Raw genomic sequence first — 20,313 nt, 5'->3', positions numbered from 1 at the left:
GACGCCCGAGGGTAGGGGCCAATTGGCAAGGAGAGGTGCAGAAATTTTCAGCGGACATTTGCCACGACCTGAATATCTCTGACATCTTCAAAGCCCCTACAAACAGCAGGTCGCTAGGCGAATCTCCTCCAGATCTCAAGGGGGAGTGCGTGTAGTGAATGTGCCAGTGCTGGAAGCAGAGGCGTTGCCTACTAATGAGGTTGATAGGCAACACCTCCTTGACAATATCTGGAGTTGGTACTTAATTCAAGGGAAAGCCAGATATGTTGCATCGCCGCATTCTGCGGTGCCATGGAAGTGGGCGTGCATCGGTGAACAACCACGCAGGCTTGCACCATATCTGTCAAGTTTGTCCTCTGTTCGGGCTCGTACTATCATGAGCGCTAGGAGTGGTAAGCTGTTTGCCCTACGAAGCCGACTTCAAAATCAGACATACGAGTTTGTGGATCCCGTACAGTATCACTGCAAGGACTGCGATGAGCATTTGGGGGATGCTCACACAGGCTGTGTTCACTGTACCGTGGATTGTCCCATCTTGTGGCCAAAAATAGAACAATTTCTTGAAACGGTTGGAGGTCTTGGATTACAAGGTGGGAATTTGGCAAATTGGAATCTCTGTTGGGGGTTGATCTCCTAACAAAGATTTTGAGTGTGGGTTGCGACGATCTCCCAAAGGAATTGACGGGTCGTTTTTGGTCAGCCGTGGCTGACTTCCTTTCTTGCAGGGTACAGGACGAAGAGGATGAAGACATGTCAGGTCAGGTTATGGTAAGTCAGGCTGATCCAGGTACGCTTGCCTCAGGTGATGGTAATGATAACTCTGATTCCCAAGTAGTTCTTGGAGTTGCCAATGTCCATGTGGATGCGGTAGTGTTGTAAAAAGATACATCATCATCAATAGAACGAATGTGCAGTCCACAGTATCCAGCAGAGTCTTTTGCCACCCTGGAGTGGGTGGCAGGTTGATCTGCAAGTCAGGGGGGCGCACCAGGAAGGAAGGGACCCGTCCCAACTCGCACGCCCAGGGCACTCGAGAGGGCAGGCGGGGGCGGCAGCCACCCACCCCGGCAGTTCCCACACCGCTGGGCCGGGTAACTGCGGCTCGGCGTCATCGTCCGCATTGCTCTGCGCACATAGTTAACAGCTGTCAAAGAGCAACGTGATGCAACGATCTAGGTTCCTTTCACAACACCTTTTCGGATGCTGCTCTCGAGTACTCGATTTATGTACCGTGCGCATTCGGGGAACCCTGTGCTTGCATGTCAAGCACGTGGCCTTGCAGTCATGGCATTGCCATGTCTCGCACCTGGAGTCCCGCCCTGCGGCGCTTGGTAGGCGGCTCGATTTCCGACAACAGAGACAAATGAGCTCCAGGAAGGGCCTGGTGTTGTTGCTGAAGGCCTACGCAAGCATGAGAAAGTGAGACCAGTGGCCATATCGGCCAAAAACAACATAAATTAGCATTAATTTCGACTATCTCGGTGAGATAGTTCAACTTTCGGCTGCAGTCATGGCTATTTTTTCTGCTCGAGGCATCATGGGCCCGAGTGGCCCTGCGTGGAGACACTCCAAAAACCCCTTGTCCGGAGAAGAACTGCGCACGTGAGCATAGTCATCGCATGAGCCACCTTCTCAACTACATCCGGACATTTCCCACTCCAGCCAGACACTTACTACAAGCACATGCAATAGCTCTGCTGATGCATTGCATCAATGGTCATCATTATTGGTACAGGTATATAATTTAATTGCACGCTCACTTAGCATGAGCGTGCATCTTTCTCAAATCATGTAACACATGCTCAACAGCACGAGAGATTCAACATGCCCATGGTACTGGCAGGCGCTTCGATCAAGACTTAAGTCTTCCTTGCACGATAGACAGATCTGTGCAGACCACAGTATCCAGCGGAGAATTTGCGGCCCTGGCGTGCCTTGCAAATTGATCTGCATGTGTGGGGGGACGCACGAGGTCGAGTCGCCATAAGGAGACACGCGTCCAACATCCATGTGGTGTAACGTTATTTACAACGCTGTGGACACGGGAGTTTGGAGGGACGGCTCAGTGTGCCAGTTGGTCACGTAGCACATGGAGCATGCGCTTTCATCACTGTCCAAGGAGGCGGTGTCGGCACGCTCGAACTGTGCTCGCGGATCACATTCGCGCCGCCCCTGCTGTTCATGCTCTTCGGCAAGCCGCGCCATGCACTCTCTGAGTCGGCGATCGAGCTGCTCCCAAGACCACCACCAATAATCCTCCCACTTGTGCATTTCAGTATTGCAGCGCACCAAGATGGCAGAGAGGAGAACGCCCATACTGGCCAACAATGCCAAAGAATCAAGTGCAGTGACTACAATCAGCTAGCGCTCGACACCAACTATAGCTCGTGGCATCTAATAATAATGATAGTTGCAGCAAGCTGTGACCCCCCCGAATGCACTCTCGGGCAACCTCGCGGTCTCTGCGGCGGCCCTCTTGGATGATTAGATAAACATCAGCCTGCTCCGCGTTGAGACACGCTTGTGCCCTGTGGTGCACACGAGCAAGTGAATCGCCACGAATCATATGATCCAGCACAGAACGGCCCTGTTGCTCCGCAAGCCAGGGGAAAGCCTTTCTAAAGCTCAACCCTGAGATAGGAGTGATGTGCGTAGTGCCATGGCTGATTTCGCGTTGTTGGAAGCTGGCCCAGTGAGGCACACCTCAAGGGCCCCGGTGGTATCGCTTGAGGCCCAGGCAAGCATATGAGAAAATCAAACCAGTGGCCATAATATGACACAATGATGATGATGTATCTTTTTACAACACTACCGCATCCACATGGACATTGGCAACAATAACAACATAAATTGGCTACATGAACTGTGCTGCTGCAGACAATGCCTCATATTAAACGATGAGTAGTTCTTGGTGTTGCCAATGTCCATGTGGATGCAGTAGTTGTAAAATGATACATCATCATCATGAGAGACACGTGCAGCACCTGACATGGCAGATGCCTGTCAATGCGTCCTCCCATGGTATCTGTCCTACCTTGTCATTCTCAACTTTACTGTCTGCTGCCATGTATCCAACTTGTCCAGATTGATTGATCTACAGGTCTGTCTGCCTAATGCAAATGTTGGCAAACCACACATGGCAACAAGAGACGCAACGTGCCTATTGTTTTCATAAATGAGAACAAATTTGTTGCTGGAATCGAGATGTCATCGAGATTGGATTGAACACACCACATCATTAAATATTCGTCATGAGAATGAACATGACTGGAATGTGTGCTTTGAGTGCGAACTCTATGCCTGGTGTGCTAGCATGTGGCGCAGGCCCGCATGTACTGACCGTGCGCGCTTGCGCTGCGCAAGTTGCGCGCATCCGGGGATCTAAATCCCGCATGGCACACCAGCAAGGAAATCAGTTCGCGAATCGGTCCAAAGCGCAACTCCTGCCTATCGCTATAATTGAAGTGTAGTTGCCTTGATCCTGTGTGATCGAAACGAGGATTTCGTGCGTTGAATTTTCTCCCCCCATGAGCGATCGACGTTCGCGCAACCCCGCAACCCTATGACCGAGCCACTTCCACGCGAAACGGAGTCAAGAAATGTAGCAGATCACATACGGGTCTTTGAACATATGCGTTAACTCATGAAGTCGTCGATGGCTGATACAGGATGAGCAGGCACAGTCTGTCACGCTCGTTACGAGGTTCGAGGTACGAGCGAGAGCGCTTGGCTTCAGGGCGCTCTACCTATCGTTCAGCATCTGGCCACACCCCATTCCAGATAGATCCATAACTGAAATAGGTGGCTGACAGTCACATATCAAGGATCCCTTGCAAGGGTCAATTAGTTAACCAGCGTTGTACATCATTGAATGATAGTCGAAAGGGCCCAAGGCGCGGGCTGGCGGCCATCAAGACGTCAACAAATGCTCGTGCGAGGTGCGTGTTCGAACGGATTTGGTTACAATCACATGTGCACGCGAACGCGAAGGGACGGCCGTTTTCATCCATGGGCCACGTATCTCCTGGGAGAGTGTCGATAATCCCGGGATATAGTGCATTTATTGCAGGCACAATGTGCGTGGCACACACTGCAAGATGAAACAAAATTCTCCATCTCTCTAGGCACACGGCTGCAGTTGTTGCTCAGAAAGGAACATCTGCAGCATGAGATATGATGTTGAAAAAGTCGCATTCTGCTGTTTGCGATGATGGTGTCAGGAAGCGTGTGTTCAAGTTACATGATGCTGCAGCTTCCACCCAGCACGTGATCCTTTCTAAGCAACAGCTGCAAGCGGTCTTCGGTGTTAGTGAGCATGAGGACTTTCAGCTTCTCCATAGGCTCCCGCACGAGGATGCTCGCTGCCCAGAACGTGAACGCTTCCACATCTGAAACAGGCGGCTTGGTGCCCAGGTCTTGCAACTGGGACATCAATTGTAGGCGCACATGCCCCGTCGCCTGCTGGATCATGCTGTGAAGGGTGCTCAACATGGTGTCCAACTTGGTCTCGAGAGTCTGCGAGCACTCAACGTCGTAAATCCATGGACATGGCATCATCCAAAGGAAACAGCACGCAATATTGTCTAAGGAACACTTGGAGTTGCCTATGTCAACGTGGGTGCGGCAGTGCTGTCAAAAATGGCATCATCATGATCACATAAACAAACTTGCATGTCCGGCAGACCTGCAGTCACAGCCCACTTTCCGTGGTCGGGTCGCTTGCATGAGCCCAACGCAGGTGCACTTGCATCGAACAAGGCAGCTCTGGCAAACACAACAACACACGGTGCGTCAAATGACAATGCGTTCCTCAGGTATTATCGCGATACTGTGTCGCGCTGTATTGATATTTATGACTGTCAGCAGGGGCTAAAGCGCCTCAATTTTGAACTGTCCGTGCATACAACCCGGGCGTACCTTGCACAGAACCGAAAGGTCTTTGTCGCGTGCAGCATCCTCCATCGGTGAGGGCTGGCACACTCTGTAGCCATCGACCTCCCAGTCACGAAGCACCTTGATGCGCCGAACTCCAACAAGCTCGAGATAATACCTCCCATCCGGCTGCACCTGGCACTCCTCTATTTTACACTCGCAAGCCACTGGAGGAATGGATGTCGCCTCGCCTTCTGCCTACACAGTCACCCCCCCGTTCTGCACCATCTTGACGAGACATTCTGGCCAGCAACTGATCTCATCCTTGCAAGAAGACCATGGCACTGGGGTGCTTGATTGCGCAGGCTTCAAGGAATGGGCACGACTGGATCACGGGCATGTGCGCAAACCGATCCGTCATGAGCAGAGCGCTCTACCAATTGAGCTAGCAGCTTACTTGAAAGCTTCCAAGCAGCCAAATTTCAAGGCAAGAACCCATTTTCTGCTCGGATGCGCTGCAGCAGGACAATTCAGCGATTCTTGTATGCAAGCATGGAATCTAAAATGCGGAGCGACAGGCTAGGATCCGTTGACTGGATCCACCGAAAGCTGTCAATACAGTATTTCCTCAAATTACAAGTGCAATGAGCTGCAGTGGCTCCACGCAGAGCGCTGGGGGTGCATGTTTAAAAGGCTGCCACCAATACCTTTTTCGTACATGCAGCCAGACAATGTTGAATCATTAGCAAGACCTCAACCGCTGCGGGTCTCATTAGGGCTTTCGATTACTTTACCGGAACTACTGCGAGGATTGTTCAAACTACGTGTAGAGCCGCCATAGAGGAAAGACACGAAACGGCCAGGACATTATTGCGTGACATGCGAGGAAAGATGGGAAAGGTCGAGCACCAGATTTGGGTCCAAGTGTGCAAGCAGTCTCAGTGCTATGTAGAAGCCTTTGTGCATGGTACCATGCTGTAGGCGAAAGAATGAAGTGTGGGTCGGCATCTGAAGCAAGAGGAAAGTGGCGGAGCAGGCGGCGTTCGGACCTGAAGGGCGCATGTCATGGCGAGTAGCTTGTGGCCCTCCATGCAGCGGCGCACCATGAGGCGGTACCGCGGCTCAAAGATGTTGAGTGCCATCTTCTCGTGCGGCAGCATCGGTGACATCACGAACATGGGCAGCTCTGGAATGCCTTCACCGACCGCACCCCCAAAGCTGCTGCTCTCCTTCCGCCGCTCCTCAGCCTCCTGCAAACGAACGTCACAAGGACTTTGTGACGTGCCAGATACCCGCTGCATTTGAAACGATGTCGTTGCAATTCCGTTCCCCATCCGGCTCTGAGATCTAGGTACAGAGACTCCATAAATCAGACAAACTCAGTTTCCTCTGAAAATGACGATGATATGTCTTTTCTCTTGGCGTTCGGCTCGTGCGAGCGGCAGCGCATTCAGAGCAGGCTTGCATGTCCTGACCGCTGACGATCAGTGAGCTGATCTGTTGCGAATGAATGCTTGGTTGATTCCACCCTGCGCTGTCTAAAGTTCTTGCTCTGATCTATGCCATGTGATAATGTATCTTCTACAACTACCACGTCCTCATGCCTAGAATACAAACAGCTGCAGCTGAACTGTACCAAATCAAGTAAGCGTTATGATTTATCGTCTGTGACTTTACTGCTGGTTCAGATGCCAGTTGTATCCACCCCATTTCAAACCCATGTCATGCATTCCACCATACTCACGTCATCATCGCAGGTCCAGCATCGTCAAAGCACACACTCACACCACGATAACGCAAGCACAGTCAATGTGAAACCAGATAAAAAGGGTCTCGTCACGAAAGCAGAGCATGCCCACGTCAGTCACGACAGGCTAGCAACATTCCCAGAAAAGATTGCTCAGGTACCTGCGGGAAGTGCTTGAGGATGAGGTCCTGCAGGACGCCGGTGACGGGGAGGTCACGTCCGGTGTGCAGCACTCGGCGGCACATCGGACAGCGGCTGTTGTGGTCCATTGAGCGTGCAAAGCAGGCGTGGCAGAAAGTGTGGCCGCAAGGCGTGGTGACCGGCTTCCAGAAGAGCTTGCAGCAGATGCTGCACTCCAGATCGTCCGCGTCCTTCTTCAGCTTCCGCTTCCTCCGCACCTTGCTGCCACCGTCTGCTGCTTCGATCTCCTTCAGTGCCCTGAGCCCTTCCTGCATGATTCGTCATGCATGACATCTTGAACAGCGGCTGGATTGTCAGACCTCTCTGGTAAATGGCGCGCAAGGCAGATTGCCTGCCGGCACGTAAGAATGGCCAGCTGAGGAACAGCATCCAACATGTGATGATGCAGTAGCTAATTACCTCATTACAGCATCTAAATGGACATTGCCAACCCTAAGTTCTCCTTAGTAATCAGTGCTACCATTATCATCCCCTGAGGCAAGCATACCTGGATGTGAGGATTCTGATTGTTAGTATTGACGAGCCTGGCGTTACAGATTATCTCAGGTGGCAGTTTGTAGGTTCACTCAACAACGTGGCCAAGCACAGATGGTGGCTGATGGATCGTAGCCACCATCTGACCATGCACGCTATGAGTGATGATATATCCTCAGAAAACTGCCGCATCCACAAGGACATTGGCAACTCCAAGTACTACTGAAGAGTGAGGATGACAATGCGAAACATATTGTGTGCATTTCCAAGCTGCGAGTCATGCGTCCCCAATATGCATTTGACCACGGTCGTAGCCTACTTCAGAAGCAGCTATATACAAACCACACTTCTGTATATAAATGATTGTGTCTATCAGGATGTCTATCAAGGATCCATATACATGCCATGCCTAAGGTTGACCAGCTTCCATCCATATCTCATCGTCAACAAGCAACGCATGCAGTCTCCATACCAGCGCCTCAGCATCCTCCGCATCGGCACTCAGAACTTGAAGAAAGCTGTCTTCGGAGGCGTCATAATCCTCAAGAAGAAGTTGCGCTTGGCCACGCCTGTTGAGCGCCACGGTCCACTCAGGCCTCTCTGCCAGTGCTTTGACGGCGTCTTTCAGTGCAAGATGTGCAAGCTGTGTGGGGTCCACAGCGTACTGCGCACATACCTCTGAATGCGACGCAGGAATGGATCGCAAGTGCTTGCTGTACTCTGCAGGCAACACAGCCTTGGTCATTGCACACTGTACCAACCAGATAGATAAAGGGATGCGCTCAAAAGCATGCCAAATCATGGACACAGATCACTGTCACACTAATCATGAGAGCCAAAAAAAGAGGACCAAGAGAACCAAAGTTTGATGTGGGCGACTGCTTGTGCGCCTTGCGATGCATACATTGTTGGCCTACATTGTTGGCTGTTGGCCAGATGTGCTCTGTGTGGCCAAGCATGGTTTTGTCCCTGCATGCTGATAGCACAAAGAGCAAAAGTCTGTGCAACCAGACAGTGTGCAAGTTTGGCAGATTGGGTTGCTGTTGCGCGTTGCTCACCTGAATACGCCCGGCTCCGATGCACAAACAGCATCGCCCGCTCTTGTGGATCCATAGAGACGGCAAGCGCATGTTGCCAATCTCGAATGGCTGTCGAATACTGCAGTCACAGCTCGCGTTACGTCTGAATGAACTTGGACCACCGCAATGCTCATCCACAGGTGATTCCGAACCGAAGGAAAGCGTGGCCCCAGCGCGCCCCTGACCACCATGCGACATGACGCTTCTGCAATGGCCACTTCCCCCAGTAAGAAAGCGCACCTCTTTCTCGGCCAGCTTTCTCACTGCGGAGGTGTGAAGCGGGATGACGTTTTCACTCTGCACGGAATTGCACCGTTATTCGAGAATCTGGAGTCGAGACTGTTCCATACGTGGGTTGTTTTGAGCCATACATGTGGCCCCATATGTTGCACATGTCGGACCCCCATCTTGCTCACTTGACACACACACATAAGTACTTTATAAGAGTCGTACGTACTATCCAAACCAATAAGGATTGTGAAAGACAAGGGGAAGTCACGAAGGGGGAAGCTTCGGCGCAGACGAAAAATGTTTACCGTGCGGATGCATGTCGTACCCACTCAAACAAAGCTTCACGTGCGACCGTATCAGGGCCATTTCTGCCTCCAGATTCGACGGGATTTCCTTCCGACATGCTTCCAAATACCACCCTATCAGCAAGGTATCGGGTCGTCCGGTCCTCTCAACGACATTGGCATACGGCTGGCACACGTATCTACGTCCAGTATACAGAATGTGGCGTCTCGAGTATTGACAATGTTGCTTCAGTGTTTTCTCCTCTTCTGGCAGACTCCTAGTGGTTACGGTCGGACGAATCACCAGTGACGAGGCAAGGGTGAGACAGCATGCTAGTAGAATTGCTACGACGTTTCTATCCTACGTCTCCTGATCGAATGCAGCATCACGGCAAAATGCAAGAGTACTCACGCTTACATCGTTGAACATGGCGCTCTTCTCTTGACGAGCAAACAGCTCGTAGTAAGAACAAGGCATTTGATTGATGTGCAGATTTCCCCAAAACATCGTCGTTGTCAAAGCTTTTGGGAAGTTAGGTAAGAATGACCTCATCACATATGAGTATTCACAAGCTTCCGGCTGAGAAGCGGGTTGGGAGCAATCTGTGCCGGAATCACGAAGGGCTTGCATGTTTTCTGGCTCGTTCAGCCCCTAGTACTCATCCGAGTTCCCCAACGCAGGGTCGGAGAGGTGCGGCAAACGCCGCTGGGGGGTATTCGGTCCATCAAAGTTTGGATGGTTGGCCATGGGGTTTGCCGTATATGCCGGATCATTCGCGGGCGTTGCTGTTGGAATGGCTTTCGGATTCTTAGGGGCCTTGACGGCTTTGCCACTCTTAGCCAAGCGTCTTTGGCGCCAGCGGGAGCACTTGGACCAGATGATCAGAGCCAACAGCACCAGGAAGAGCAGCCATGCGATGGCGGCGTGGAAGAACCCGACTGACCCAATGTACACGCGGGTCTTCATGAACACCCCTACCGAAGCTATTTCCATAGTGCCAAGGGACTCGCTCGGCGGTTCGGTGCCATCCAGGATCGGCACGTTCTTGAAATGCAGGCCGGCTGCGTTTGTAAAGGGGAAGTAGGGATGGTACTTCTTCGCCATGTGCAGCGATCCCTTGGAAAGGGGGGTGGTCATCGCCAGCCTCCCGTTGATGTTCAACCTGCGCAGGCGCGATGGTTTCAGTTGCGCCTGATCAATCAGCACGATCATGGTCACGCTGACGAGAGACACTGTCATGCTGATGGGCACAGCCCAGTCACTCCAACATCCATTGTGCTTGCTTATTTGAACTTCCTGAGCTGGCAGTACACACATGCCAAGCTTTACAAAATAGCAGACCAACATGTCAGTGTCAATGACGATGCCAATCAGATACGAGATGCAGACCAAATTGCTCATCTGATGCCTTCAATGGCCGAGACTGCAAGGGTGCTCGCTGTTCCACCAAGGACATAGAATCTACAGAATGACGTGATGCTGCGAACAATCGAGTCTATGCATTTTTGCTGGCTGGATAGGCAACTTCCCACTCCACCGTTGTTGAAACTCTTCCGTTGTCGAAAACAGGATGCAGAAAGACCCTGACGTGCAAACTTTAGGATGCTTAGGGATCCAGCGTGCTATTCGGCAACTGCGCAAAGCTTGTTGAAGATGCTAAACATGATGAAACGGTGTCGGTTCTGCCAAGACAAATTTGCAGCCAATGGACGCATTGTGTTAGCTCAAAGCTCAGCGTTTCGCCAGACCGTGCGATTTGTGGGTCCAGATGCCCTGATGGAAAAATCGACAAAAGGGGGGAGGTGGAACCCAACCAGGTGGAGCCCTGCCAAAGCTCTGGTGAGATTGGGGCGTACGTGAGCATGCTGGCCTCCAGAATGAGCTCGAGCTCGTGGAACTTGCCGATGTCGATGGGGATCTCTGCGCTGGCTTGGGGCTGCCGCCTCGATCGGGTGGTGTCCTCCTGGTCGATGTCCAAGAAGCGGGCTCCGCAGGCGAGGACAACCGAGCCGTCCTCCAGGAACTTTTGCTTGGCTAGCTCTATCCTGAACGACGGCCTGGACCGCGTCCCCTGCACCACCTTCTTGGTGTCCCCCACGTCTTGGAGATAAACAATCCCTGAGAGCACTGGGTTCGATGGGAACTTCACTTTTGCGACCCAGCGGATAGAGTCGTCGTTCACCAGACCATTACCTGCAACAAAACAGCCATTACGTAAAGAGTTGATCCATCGGGCCAATGATTGTGGCAGAATTTTTTGTCGCGAAGGGGCAGCGATTTCCATGCAACAATGTGCAGAGGCATGCCTTGCATGCACAGATGATTGGGCCAAAAGTGCGAGCCACAACGTGTTACTACATGGGCTAGTTTGTTAAAATTGAGGCCACCCTGCTGGCCTACTGCTCGATGAGCAGGCAGACAAGGACCAGTGCATGTGGCATCGGACGGTTTCAGTTGTGCGTGGCACTGGAGCTGTGCAAGGTACACCAGACGGGTCCATCATCCTCAGACTCATCGGTGCGCCCTCGCAGTTTTCAAGCTGCGACTGTCCAAAGAGACTGATACGTATGGACTGCACACCACTACAAGTCCAGACAAGAACAAACACACTATAACTTATCGGTTGTTGCAATACGGAGGACACCACACAACACCACCGAGGACTGGGACAGGCAGACATGGAAGGCGTTGCCAGAAACTGCATGTGACTGTTCTGGAAAGCACTGGGTGAGGTGAATTTGGGGCAGCGCACCAGCGAGTGTGGACACTGCACCAACGAGGAAGCCGCTCGTCCAGACAGTGTTGTCTTTGGAATCGCCGTTCCTGAATGCTTCAAGCTTGGCCACGCACTTGCCCAGCGTTGCTGACTTCTCCACTCTGAGGTTCTCGATTCTACATGTACACCGTGGGGGTGATGTGCGTCATCCTAGGCCAGCTCTGTGCAATTAGCTCAAGAGGTCCTTCATGATTTTGTTGGGCTGTGCACATCCATGCAACACAAGTCACACTCACAAACAGCCTTGCCCCCCCCTGGTTTTCTGTAAGGAAAACAGGCGAAAGAGGCAAAGGTTTCCGGAATATAAAGGTGCATATTGTGCTGCTATTGTTGGCACAGAAGCTGTGTCTACAAAAACGCCGAAGAGAAAGTGTGGCTGTCATTGGCAGTGGTTCTGTGTCGAAAATCGCTTTGATGCTGGCCAGAGTTGCTCTTGTCAGAGAAGCTTCTGACGCACTTGCAATACCTGAGGTTAAAAACAACCCCAGATTAGCTCTGGACCTGCTGCAGGTCGATGCTTCCAGAAAATCTACAAGGTTTATCTGCTGTACTATGGCACTGGAATGACAATGGATCACAAGCTGACACACATATGGAAAGGAGGACATCCACCAATTGCTGCACAGGCAACAAAGGCCTGCAGTCGTTCTGGGGAAAACCTGGAACACTTTGCAACAAATTTGCGGATTGCGCTGTGAGGTAAGAGCTCGTACTTGTCAGTGAAGGAACCGGCGAGTGCCACGCCATAGCCACATACTCCAGGGTTTTCCAGGTTATCGCATCCTGGGCCAATGACTGGCGTCCAGCGCTTGAACGCGATCGCACCATCAGTCCAGCCTGACGAAGGAACTTTGGAGATGCATGGGAATTGCTCTTGGAAGCCGCCTCCCGATGTTGTCCACCTCAGGTACTGGAATCCTGGGGACCAGCCCAGGATAGATCCGGCAGTTGCGTCCTTCACTGCCAGCAAGAGCACCACTGCGGTAGCACCTTGCTTTCAGCTAGGTGGCCAAGAAGCCCACGCAGAACATAGCATTACGGAAGCAACAAACTGAGGCGTTTGTCCAACTCCTGGATTGCGTTATCGTACAACGTGAGCGCAATGCATGTGTTGCTGCGTGGCAGCCAGCTACGTGGCTTGCGTACCCTGGCGCAGTATGTTGCTGTCGTACTCAATTGCAAACAGCTTGGCTTTCTCCTTGGCGTTCTCGAGTCCAAGGGGAAGAAAGGGTATGCTGGAAAGTGGCTAGTCCCAAGAAGGGCAAACGGTCCAGGTGTGCAATGGGCCCAGCCAATGCAACTCGTTCAATCTGTAAGACACCCAGCAACCCTACAGAGTGGATCTGAGAAGTACGTACCGCAGAGCTGCAACCCTATGCAGGCCATGGAATGGAGGCTGGTGTACTGCTTCATGGGCATACCCTGAACGAACACACACACACACGCTTACGCTCACATCTCACACAAATTCTCAGCACTTGTCCATCTCTTATGTAGCCTTGTTCCCAATAGCAAAACGTTTCGCACGGAAACTTCCCTAGTGTTGATTGTGCAGCCATGATCTCGCTAAGATTGCACGTTTTGGTTTTCCAGCAAAGAGATACCTTTGCATCGCAGCTGCTTGATTATGCAGATTACCTTGGGCGGGATGCTTGCACCGTGGACGGCTGTGCAGTGCAGCTGTTTCAGTGGGAGCCTGTTTCGGGGGGATACTCACCAAATTCCAGCAACATCGATATGATGGCAGTAGGTTGATGATTGTGGCCTTCACAGACAAGCTGTCTGGGCTGATACGGGGTGATAAGTTGAAGGTCTATCGCATTACAAAACGTTCCTGTTCACAACCTGTAACGCAAGTTTCGCAAGTAAATGACCATCCAGAGCTCTGATTGCCTGCACGAGGCATTGCCTCCTCCACTCAGTACTGCCTCCAAATCAGTAGCAACTTCGAGCTTTCAGTTGAGTTGCAGGTTGTTGGCGGGATTCCATCATTTGGTGACTGTTTTGTCAAACCGAACTGAAAGCACTCTTGTCGCATGCAGCACACTGAGTAACTATGCACGTTGAAGCATCAGCAAGCGCAGCTCATTCCGTTGTTGAGAGGCCTGTACAGTGCACACGATGCCTGACAGATTCCGGGTGCACGTCGGGCGTGCGTCATGTGCCACATCCAATGCAGACAGATCCCTTGTTCCTTAACAAGAGGCTGTCATACATGATGTTTGCGGTCTCCAACATTGTAAGTAACCTTGGGGTACTCATAAGCCATCAGCACGTATTTTCTACGCTGTGTCCGACAAATGCGTAGCTGTACATGTAGATGTGCGACAGTGACAGGTGCCGTCCCGCGGATGCTTCTTCAGCTATTCCATGCGATACCGGTTTGTCTGCACCGGCCAGCTGACTTGCGAAAGGCGTTGTGCTTATGACATCGGCTTTCAGGCGAGGCTCGACACTGTAAGAGCCACCGTGGCCTACACCAACCTAAAGCATCGAAAATCACAAGTAGACGGTGGCTCCAATTCAGCTGGCATTTTGGTTGGAGCATGGGTGGTGATGCACCTTTAGGTAGTGACAACATCGCGACGAACTAGACAATTCGGACAATTCTGCACTTAGGTAATGCCCGTGGCAATTGTACGTGCGTTGATCGTTCGGTGGCTCTAGCAGTATGCGGGTGCTGCTTACAGCAACGCATGAGCCACACAGAATAGGCCTGAGTGCCACAGCAGCGGGTGAACGGACGTAAACTGAATGGCAATGGACATTGACACGAGCATGTGATGTGCGCATATATTAACTGCAAGCCACATTGTCGTGCGGGCAAGTGTGTAGGAGCAATACCAGGGATCCCTCCCCAAACTGCACGGCTCACCGGGTGCAACTGCCACACTGAGACAGGACTGGAAAGGACACAGGGTTTCAGCAAGATACTGATGTGGAGCACGACATTCAAGTCTAACTTCAAAACTTTCGCTCAATGACAAGCAAATCAACCGTGCAAAGACGTTTGCGACAGCACAACATTGCTTACAAATCACAGCAGTGCACACCCACCAGGTTTCTCAACATCGAAACCAGGCAGGCTCAACAGACAGACCTATACGTCCAACATCCAGCGACGAAGCATATTTGACCTTCGGGATCCTTTGCCATGGTCCATGCATGATGTCTGGACGAAGACTGTGTGATTTAGGACATGCGGCATGTGCGTTGCATTAGTAATTGCCTGTTTCGTGCAACCCGGGCTCTGCAGTTTTCGGAAAGACATGTCCAAAGGCAGACGAAAAGGAGAATTTAATTGGCGTTATCACATGGTGGGCCATTATCCAACAATAAGCACTGACGGGACTTCACTGCATTGAACAACGGCACATACCCCGGGCGTTCGACAAGTTCACTGGACTGAAAGATACGTCCGGTTGCAGACAGGCCTTGGCTACAAGTTCTAACATCAAACCACTCGTATAATTGGCATTGATTTGTCCTGTCTGGATGATGTTCGACATCTTTGATCATTGGAGAATGAGCGACGTCAATTCACTGGGTCACATGAACAATTGGCACTAATGCATACTGGTGTCCTAATCGCAGCATTTGAGACCCTTTGCAACATCTCGTAGCTGGTACCAAACCCTCTCATCTGCAGGTGTGGAGCATGAGCCTCCCAAGGCTTCCGACAATGCCCCATCTTCCATCGCAGCTGTCCCTGAAGCGTCCGCATTAGCGGAAAGCCAATGCAGTTCAGAAACGTGCGCAGGCGCATTGCACGTGCCATGCTCTGAGGCGTCCTTACCCGTGACGTGCACAGCGAGGGAAATGCACTTTTTTAGGGAACAGCGGAACGATTCGCGCTCCTCGTAATGCTCCCCCCTCAGATGACCTCGTGGTGCCTTCACGCAGACAAACATGTTCATTGTGCATGGCAAAGTAGCCACTGGCAATTGACCTGCAGCTGGTATTACTTGCCGCAGCATTCGTGCAAGCACCTTCCGACTGGCTGCTTTGTTACTTGCCTGCTGTAATGTGCAATCCACCTGAGGCCCGCTAGGCCCGCTTAGCAGCCCGTTAGACGGCATTGCGTTGTCCAAGCTGGAAGAGGAGCGACTTGGCGCCGTATTTGATGTGATTGTAAGCTCTACTACCTCCCTTGGCCTGGAAGGGTGCGGCCCCAGCAAGAGCAGTAAGGTCAGTGAGCCATTACTCGGGCTTTGGAGCTCGTCCACCCTGGCCAGCAAACATCGAATCTGAGTCATTCGCTTGAGGAAGCGCTTGATGCTTGTGCTGCCCTTTCTTTTTGACTCTGTCTGGCTGCCGTTGCCCACCCTTGCTGTCATCTGCATGCGCTTTGTGGGTAACCCTGATGCAGCCTTGGGGAATGCTACTCCTACAGCACTGCACGGCTCTCGCATGCTTGCAGGAGCCTGTTAGTCTATTGTACTATTGGAAATACCGCAACACCATCTCAGCATAGCAGTTTGCAAGCCCATGGCGCAATCAGTAAGAGTTGAGGAGTTAACAATAGGCAGGCAGCAGAACGAGCTGCAAGACACGCCTGACAACAGAGCCAGCTGCAAGACACGCACCTGCAGTTCCAGCTCTCGCAGCTGCTCCTCAATTTCATCGAATGGGGCAGGAAGCAAGCCACGAATGAACAGGAAGTGCTTGACCAGGTGAGAGAAAAGAACACCTCCTGATGCGTCACCTGCTTGGAGCTTGACGTGGCAGCATGTTATATGAGATGAACTCTTGCGCGGTAATTTGCGTTCGTTCCGTGAACACGTTTGCATGTCAACGTCGTTGAGTGCCATTGGCGCCCATGCGCATGACAGCTTGGTGCCGTGGAGGCCTCTCGAGGCCCTGACAGCAAGGCGCTAAATCTTTAAGAACGCAGATGGGTATGAAGCATTCAAGCAAGGGAGCAGGCAATGGTATATTGTCAATACTATTGAGTGTGCCGCAAAAGTCTGTGTGAAAATGAATTGATACGCGTTTTTCGGCAGGTTTGTTTTTTCGACGATTATCTTTTTCGCCGATTTGCGACCTCCCGAAATCTTTCGCGAGCGGTCCTTGTTCGTCAAAACGCAGGCCGTCATCGTAATGCTAAGAGTTTCACCTCGCGTATCGGATTTCTGTGGAGCAGGAGAAGGTAGGGAAGAGAAGGGGGACTGAGTTGGTGTGCAGATCTGAAAGGAGCAAGACCCAGGAGGCACGATGACGGAAGAGCAGGTGGAAATCGAGGAGGCTCCTATTGGACGCCGCTGCTACATTGGCAACCTTGCATGGAAGACATCTTGGCAGGACTTGAAGGATGCGTTCCGCGAGTGTGGAACTGTGGTGTATGCCAACGTGATGCAAGACCACAGCGGTACGGGAACTGTGTTGCATAACCTTTTCGCTGAAGAGTACTGTTGCCGCTGATTGTCCGATATTTACGAGTTTCGTGTGGTGTGCAGGTCGTTCAAAGGGCTGGGGTATTGTCGAGTTTGAGACTGCTGAGGAGGTAAGTGCTGATGTCCATGTCCTGCTTGCTACTTTTGCCGCCACACTGCGGGAGGATTGTTTACCATATATAGCACATTTTTCAAGCTATGCTGCTCATGTGGTGCATGGGCTGTCGGTTTGGTAGCTTGTGCGGGGGCGCATAGCTAGATTTCCGAGCGACATGCAAATCGTGTTCTTTTCGTTTCTTTTGCAAGCACCTCGCAAATGCATATTAGTATGGAAAACACCCTTCGTTGCTGAAGTGAAACATGTAGTACGCGTTGATTATTACCGTATTTGTTGCTTTATCGATTCCGGCATGAATTTCGATACGTCGGCGGTTTTGACGGAGGGAGCAGCGTTCGCAAGCGAGGTATTTTCAGGAGGCTGTATTCGTATCATATAGCTGCACTTTTGATCGACCACATCCGTGCAGCGTATTGATCTGGGTCGACCAGCTCACGGTCAAGACTAATGCTCGCACAGTCATAACGGCGCTCAGCATCCATGTGTTGTAGCTCCAAGATTTGCGCTTGTCCAGGCATGCTCAAACGTGTCTACTCTATCTCGCGTGGGAACTCCTGACAGCTAGGATGCAGCCTTTAGCTCCGTGTCCCCGTACCATCGGGTTTGTGCACATGTCGTGAGCAGGACCTGGAACACAAATTCATACCGAAGTGACCTCGTTGCCCTTTTCCACCGGAGTTTGGCACGTTAAATTGTTGGAAAGGGCGACGCGGCCACTTTGGAATGTGGTGATGTTTTCAATCTATCACGCAGCCCTTTGTTCGCGGGTGCACCTGTAGGTTGTGTTTGCATTGTTTATCGTCGTTTCTTACAGTTTGGTTCAATAAATGAAGGTCGTGATGGTAGGTATCATATGTAAGGTTGTGACATAACACCTCCATGAAGTGACCTCACAGACGGACGCTCGGTAAACGTTGCATTTCGTACGCCTTGTCGCTCGTTATATGCTCTTGTTCAAGCAATTACTCGCAACTTTTAGGGTTTGATGTTACTTGCCATTCATGTGACGGCCCTTACATAAAGAATCTTGATCGATTTCGTCTCGATCTATTTACATATAATGAAGTAGGGTTGCACTCTCACCGCATTACGAGGACTCACGTGACGGGGCTCCCATTCCCTACAAACAGTCCCAAAAGCTTTCTGCTTGGGTAAATGGTCAAACGGTGCCAAACCTGGTGCAGGCAGGGGTGGCATGCCAGACCATGAATGGCACAGAGCTGGCCGGACGCACGATCATGGTGCGCGAGGACCGTGAGGATCGCGATGTGAAGACGGAAGGCGAGGGGGCTGTAAAGCGGGAGCCTCGCGCTCCGCGTGCCCCTCGCGCGCCCCGTGAGTTCACCGAGCCTCGTGAGTTCCGTGAGCCCCGCGAGCGCAAGGAGCGTGCTCCACGCCCCCCTCGTGACACCAGCGGCTCCTCGGGCCTCCAGGTTGTGGTTCAGGGTATCCCTTGGTCGTACGACAAGGCCCAGTTGGAGGCGATGTTCACCAGCTTCAAGCCAGAGTACACAGTGGAGGCTGCTGAGGTGGTCTTCGGGCGCGATGGCCGCAGCAGAGTGCGTCGCCGACTTCCTAAGACTATGTGTCTTCTGACAGCTGACTAAAAGGAAATGCTTTCCTACTCAGTTTTGTCAGTCATCCCCAAGTCTTATCACGCAACTGTGCGAACATGTCCATCCACAAAGTCGCAGTTTGTCGTAATGTCCCTGGACAAGATAATGCGATTGTTGCTGCTATGCGGGAAACGTGCAATTTGACAGCAGCTGAACCTTGTACTACTCGATGTTCATGTCTGTCATAGTACCGCTGCAGGGCTACGGCACGGTTCGCTTCGCCACCCCGGAGATGGCGGAGATGGCAATTGCGGACTTCCACAACTACGACCTCGAAAACAGGACATTGACCGTCAAGCTGGACCAGTATGCATAAGCATTGTGTGGCGAGAGCAGGCGACAGCTTGGACGCTTGCGATGAATGAAGCCACACAGCTTCAAGGCCGCAGCAAGCAGCAATGCTTGCGTAGTGCACATCTGACGTGCTGGCTTGCACATTGCAGATGATCGACGGCAGCTCGTCGGATAATCCTGGTGCATGAGTTGATTCAGTGCACTTGCATTCAACGCTCAGCTGACAGGCAAGGGCATAGATGCATGGTGCTTGGAATGGCGTTGATGTTTAGTAGTGTGGATGTCAGGTGGCTGGCTTCATGCTGGTTTGCGTTTCCATTATTGCTATTGCATATTGTTGGAATCGCCGAGACGCACGCACGTTTGGGTCTCTGGCGCTGACTTCTTACAGAGGAGTTGCGTTCTGGCAACGTGCATTCTGATGTTGTGATGATTTGCAGAGGTGCAGATCTTGGTACGTAAGTCGTCTTTTTGCGTGTAATAATCTGACGTCCTCCCTTCTTGTGCACCAGCTGTGCCTTGTCCAACAGTGTGCTCATACTTGATTGGCAATCTCCCGTCTCTTCACCTTGCAGCAAGACAGGGGACTTCTTGTTGCCCATTATTGCTTGCCCTGCAAGCAACTGCCCTCTCCACTCGGACCAATGACTTGCGATGTTGACACAGTCTGCACTCCTTCAAAGCAAAGCACGCTTTGAAAAGGTACATACGCTGTACAACACTTCTATATCGTAGCAAACGGGTTAGCATGGCAGCGTAGCAGAGTTCATGAACGACATTCTGCTTGCAAATGTCCATGAAGTTTGCTTGCCAGCAGTGACACTGCCAGTGTGCAAACGGATCGCGCCAGTCATGCCAGAACACGTCTGCTTGACTACGTGCAATATATGCGTAAACTTTCCCGCTTTCTTGGTCTCCGAAAGACATTGGCTGCCCCATTTCCTCGTTGCTCTAGGTAGCCCATGACAAATATCTGAGAAGCATTAGATGATCCATCCAAGGATTTGAACGTTTGAAAACGCAATCGCTTTGCATGCTACGTCGAATCACAGCATCAAACGGCGGCAGCTGCTATAGTTGATGGATCGCAAACGCATTGGTTCGCATGCTTCTTGGAAGGCGTCGATTATGAAGGTCTTGTGCGAGAAGTTGATGAGTTGAATGTTCCGATACCCTAACTCCCGCACTGCTTTACTGACATCGATCACTAACCGCTTTGGCGTAAGT

At 51.7% G+C, this 20,313-nt stretch overlaps 2 protein-coding genes across 2 annotated transcripts; one reads left to right on the top strand and one right to left on the bottom strand.

Annotated features, from left to right (window-relative positions):
* Window positions 1-4,236: 4,236 nt before the first annotated feature.
* Window positions 4,237-7,074, bottom strand: LOC149811273 (uncharacterized). Its single transcript, XM_089993991.1, has 4 exons — window positions 6,781-7,074; window positions 5,922-6,122; window positions 4,918-5,130; window positions 4,237-4,629 (listed from the first exon to the last, which is right to left on the bottom strand). Exons 1-4 carry the CDS (start codon window positions 7,072-7,074, stop codon window positions 4,237-4,239), a joined length of 1,101 nt encoding a protein of 366 aa, XP_089850117.1.
* A 9,739-nt stretch (window positions 7,075-16,813) lies between these two features.
* On the top strand, window positions 16,814-19,173 carry LOC149811272 (serine/arginine (SR)-type shuttling mRNA binding protein-like). Its single transcript, XM_089993988.1, has 4 exons — window positions 16,814-17,033; window positions 17,122-17,168; window positions 18,361-18,735; window positions 18,992-19,173. Exons 1-4 carry the CDS (start codon window positions 16,880-16,882, stop codon window positions 19,106-19,108), a joined length of 693 nt encoding a protein of 230 aa, XP_089850114.1. The 5' UTR covers window positions 16,814-16,879; the 3' UTR covers window positions 19,109-19,173.
* The last annotated feature ends 1,140 nt before the right edge of the window (window positions 19,174-20,313 follow it).

Source organism: Nuphar pumila, unplaced genomic scaffold, assembly GCF_984573655.1.
Source record: "Nuphar pumila unplaced genomic scaffold, dmNupPumi1.hap1.1 HAP1_SCAFFOLD_86, whole genome shotgun sequence".
In the NCBI taxonomy this organism is placed as follows: domain Eukaryota; kingdom Viridiplantae; phylum Streptophyta; class Magnoliopsida; order Nymphaeales; family Nymphaeaceae; genus Nuphar; species Nuphar pumila.
The sequence above is the reverse complement of the archived record's forward strand: the minus strand, read 5'-3'. Positions and strand labels throughout refer to the sequence as shown.

What these genes read in the sequence shown, in the direction of transcription:
- LOC149811272 (XM_089993988.1), top strand. Translation starts at nt 16,880, where the DNA reads ATGACGGAAGAGCAGGTGGAAATCGAGGAGGCTCCTATTGGACGCCGC. An exon ending in AGTTTGAGACTGCTGAGGAG is followed by an intron (nt 17,169 to 18,360) that starts GTAAGTGCTGAT and finishes AACCTGGTGCAG; the next exon opens with GCAGGGGTGGCATGCCAGAC. An exon ending in GGCGCGATGGCCGCAGCAGA is followed by an intron (nt 18,736 to 18,991) that starts GTGCGTCGCCGA and finishes GTACCGCTGCAG; the next exon opens with GGCTACGGCACGGTTCGCTT.
- LOC149811273 (XM_089993991.1), bottom strand. Translation starts at nt 7,074, where the DNA reads ATGCAGGAAGGGCTCAGGGCACTGAAGGAGATCGAAGCAGCAGACGGT. An exon ending in TCCTCAAGCACTTCCCGCAG is followed by an intron (nt 6,123 to 6,780) that starts GTACCTGAGCAA and finishes GTTCGTTTGCAG; the next exon opens with GAGGCTGAGGAGCGGCGGAA. An exon ending in CCATGACATGCGCCCTTCAG is followed by an intron (nt 5,131 to 5,921) that starts GTCCGAACGCCG and finishes GTGACTGTGTAG; the next exon opens with GCAGAAGGCGAGGCGACATC.